At 37.1% G+C, this 4,125-nt stretch overlaps 1 protein-coding gene across 1 annotated transcript in view; it reads left to right on the top strand.

The window, feature by feature from the left end:
• The window catches only part of LOC134261776 (uncharacterized), a gene marked incomplete at its 3' end in the record, with an annotated part of 17,706 nt that extends 14,185 nt beyond the window's left edge, over nucleotides 1-3,521 (top strand). Inside the window, exons 17-21 of the mRNA XM_062744175.1 lie at nucleotides 1-421; nucleotides 582-718; nucleotides 948-1,026; nucleotides 1,245-1,304; nucleotides 1,815-3,521. The exon at nucleotides 1-421 is cut by the window's left edge and continues 14 nt beyond it. Coding sequence (XP_062600159.1) covers nucleotides 1-421; nucleotides 582-718; nucleotides 948-1,026; nucleotides 1,245-1,304; nucleotides 1,815-3,521 — 2,404 coding nt within the window. The remainder of the gene's footprint in view (nucleotides 422-581; nucleotides 719-947; nucleotides 1,027-1,244; nucleotides 1,305-1,814) is intronic.
• Between the last annotated feature and the right edge of the window lie 604 nt (nucleotides 3,522-4,125).

The raw sequence follows: 4,125 nt of genomic DNA, 5'->3' as shown, positions 1-4,125 counted from the left end.
ATCCATTCAGCCACTAAATATGTGACAGTTATCCCGATTCCTCAGTTTGAGCATTCACCTTTGAGTTGTCATGAGAGCCCCATTCTGAATGGACATGTCCACTCAACCAGCCTTCCTAATGGTCTCAATGAACCCCCAGAAATCATCTTCACCAGCGAGTCTGATAGTGAAGTGGAAATTCAGCGAACTTTGCCCAAGTCCTTGTTTTCTGTGAATTCCATGGATTCCTTCAACACCAGGGCACTGACGGCCCTGAAGGAACTGGATGCAGCCATGGCAGCAGAGGCTTCAGATCTAGAGTTACGTCCCCTTGGGATGAAGAAGAATGGGAGTGTACTGCCCACATCCTCTCAGTCCCAGTCGTCCACTAATGAGGACACAGATCCAGATACAGACCAAATGGCAGTACCTCCACCTCCAGGTCTGATACTCTATAGAATTAGTGAAAATACTTATTCTTGAAATTCTTGTTGGCTGAATTTTCTACAATTTTTCTTTTTACATGTTTAGTGGAGTATCCATGGTTTTATGTTCATATTTGAAAAAAAGGAAATGATGTGACTGATAAAATTATTTTATAGCTCCCCCTCCCCCACCTCCACCCCCGCCCCCTTCTCTAGCAACAGATGTGGGCATGTCATCTCATCAAGTCAATGTAAAGAGAATAAACTGGGAAAAGATTGGTGCCGATAAAGTGGAAAATACTATCTGGGAACAGGTAGATCTGACTCAAAAAAGAAGTGCTTATTTTTACTGGGTAAAGAGTTGAATTTTCTTTTTTTTTTTTGAATTTAAAAAATAAAAGGATCTGTGTTTAGTATATTTTTATCATGAATTTTATCATGTAGTGATATTGAGAGTTGAAAAGCAAACTGCATCAATTAATGAAGGGGGGGAAAAAGATTGATGTAACTATGATAATTATTTGTAAGTTTTCCTCTTTGTAGCTAGGAAATGATGACTTGGATGATGTCATCAAATATCTGGAATTAGAAAATCACTTCAGTATCCAAAACAAAAGAGCAAGTAAGTGTCTTGCTTTGCTTCTGTACAGGCATAAAGATTTTCAAGGGAGAATACCCTTGCTTATACAACAATGTGTAAACCACTTTCACTGGCTAGTTTCATTAATAAGCATGATGTATCATATGATTTAGATCATTTCATCATTTCTGTTTCTGCCAGTTGTCCATATTGAGCTGTGTACGTTATTGGCTGATACATCATTGTTTTATGTGTTTTAGAGGTGCCAGAGAAAAGAAATGAGATTTACATTCTAAATCCCAAAAAGGCTTACAACATTTGTGAGTACTTATTAATACACAATGCACATTCCCTCTCTGTGTACAGCAATATCTTGATTTGATGTTATTTATTAACAAATTAAGGAGCGCTTCTTCTATGCTCATGGCATAAGTATGGCTGTTAATGTTTGGGATTTAAAACTCTGATGGAGCAGTTCCAGTACTCAAGTTATGATAAATTCCACCTTTGTCAAAATTGTATGGAAGTTCCTCTATAAATGAATGACATTGGATCAAAGATTTACCCTGGTAGATATAAGTTGGCTAGGCAGAGGTGAATACTCCCTGTAATGTCAACTTATTTTATCAGCAGGTGCCCTTTATTCTGTAAATTTGTTTACAAATGGAACACATCAACAATTTATTAGCCGCAATTCCTACCTCAATGAACTTCAACAGAACACAAAAAGAAACCAAAGTCCCCGATGCCAAGAAAAAAGCCCAATAGAAAATTCATCCCTAGGCAACAATACAGGAAATTACATAAACATTATAACCGTAATAAAACAGCAGTCGTTAACCTTTCTAATTATCAACTAAGTCAACAAGAGATATCAGTTTTATCCAAAGGCCTATCTTTCTGCCCAACTCCAAAATCTCCAGACCAATCAACGATCTTAAGAGACATTTTTATTTTTAACCGCCGCCTCAGATTAAATGTACACTTTAAAAATCAAACTGATAACAACAATCCTAATCCATTTCACATTCCATCAGGATGGACCCCTCCGAGTGGAAAAAACATTTTCTTAGACTCATTCATCAACATACTCACCCACCAATGCACCCAAACGAATGAAAACCGGATCCCCTACCGCAACCTCACTAGTGAAGAATTCCAAGCCTTATCTAACCTCAAAAATAATCAAAACATCATCATAAAACCCGCAGACAAAGGTGGAGCAATAGTCATTTTAAATCGTGAAGATTATATCTCAGAAGCTCACAGACAACTAAACAACCAAGAAAACTACACACTGTTGGAAACGGATTTCACTCCAAAAATTACTAAAACCATCAATGAGTTCATACAAAGAGTCAAACATTTGTTACCACCCGAAATATTCAGATACAACAAACTTCAAATAAACCAGATACGTACTCCAATCTTCTATATGCTTCCAAAAATACACAAAGCTGGCAATCCAGGCCGACCTATAGTATCCGCAGTTGGCGGACCAACCGAAAAATTATCAGCCACAGTCGATTTTTTCCTTAAACCACTCGCTCAAAACGTAAATTCATACATAAAAGACACGAACGATTTCCTATTAAAACTCCAAAAATTAAAAAAAGTTCCAAGAAACAGCATTTTAGTCACAGCAGATGTCTCTTCCCTCTACACATCTATCCCACATCGCGATGGCATATTAGCATGCAAAGAAACATTGGAAACAAGAGAAAATCCCACAATACCCACATGGATTATACTCCGCTTCTTACACCTCATTTTAACTAAAACATGCTTCGAATTTAATGGTAACCACTATTTACAAACCCAGGGAACAAGTATGGGAACAAAATGCGCACCAAACTATGCGATTATATTTATGGACCGCCTAGAAACTGAATTTCTCCGACAATCAGAAGTGAAACCGCTAATTTGGTGGAGATACATAGATGATATTTTCTTTATTTGGACGGAAACTAGCGAGGATCTGCATGCCTTCATGTCCCGTCTAAACGAATTCCATCGTACAATCAAATTCACCTATGAACACTCAACAGAAGAAATCAATTTCCTTGACACTACCGTGCGGATTAATAACCTAGGAGAACGATCTACCACCTTATACACGAAACCCACCGATGCCCACCTATTTTTACACTATAACTCTAACCACCCGAAACACATGTTGAGAAGTATACCATTCAGCCAAGCATTAAGGATCAGACGAATATGCTCATCGGACAACGATTTTGAAGCACACGCAATAATAATGAAGGAACATTTTTTAGCCAGAAACTATCCATCGTCAATGCTTGAAAAAGCTATAGATAAAGCCAGAAAACTCAACCGCAACAATCTGCTCACGGAGAATAAAAATAAAACACACGAAAAACGAGTAATCCCACTAGTTACAACATTCAACAGACTTAATCCAGAATTTAGATCAATTATCAATAAATACAAGACGATCCTAGAACAATCCCCAGACACAAAAGAATTAATGGAGAGAATAATCATAGCCTATAAAAGACCTCCAAATTTAAGAAGTATCTTAGTTCATTCAAAGTTAAACTCCAGTCCCGAGAATATCGGAAGCCACCCATGTTATGAGAATTGTAAAATTTGCCCGTTTGTCAGTAATAATAAGAACATCCGAATTTCTTCCACTGGCAAAATTTATTCCATAAAACAAAATCTTGATTGCAATAGTACTTCCGTCATTTACGCAATTACTTGTAAAAAATGTTCTATTCAATACATTGGCCAAACAGGAAACTCCCTAAGAGAAAGGATGTATGGACATTTCGCAGATATGAAAGTCACCAATCAACATAAACCAGTGTCCCGTCACTTCACGTCACAAACTAGTGCTAATTGTAACGGGGACCGTTACAGATGTTCCCCAAACGCTCCCCAACTCCCTTTTGGTGCCATATTCCCTGTAAGCTTCATTAAAAAAGACAAACTCTATGCATCTGAGATTTTAACAACATTTACAAAGAAGTGTACAAAGATCATTTAAACTGTAGCATTGCACGCGTGCACATGTGAATGCATTTGCGTCATGACCATATAATCTTGTCTACACAATCTATATTTTTAATACACTGAATATTAAAGTATTTAATCCAAAATTATTTAAAAAATATG

The sequence above is a fragment of the Saccostrea cucullata genome, unplaced genomic scaffold, assembly GCF_032062105.1.
Source record: "Saccostrea cucullata isolate Sc308-1 unplaced genomic scaffold, CSIRO_AGI_Scuc_v1 ctg11941, whole genome shotgun sequence".
Classification (NCBI taxonomy): domain Eukaryota; kingdom Metazoa; phylum Mollusca; class Bivalvia; order Ostreida; family Ostreidae; genus Saccostrea; species Saccostrea cuccullata.
The sequence above is the reverse complement of the archived record's forward strand: the minus strand, read 5'-3'. Positions and strand labels throughout refer to the sequence as shown.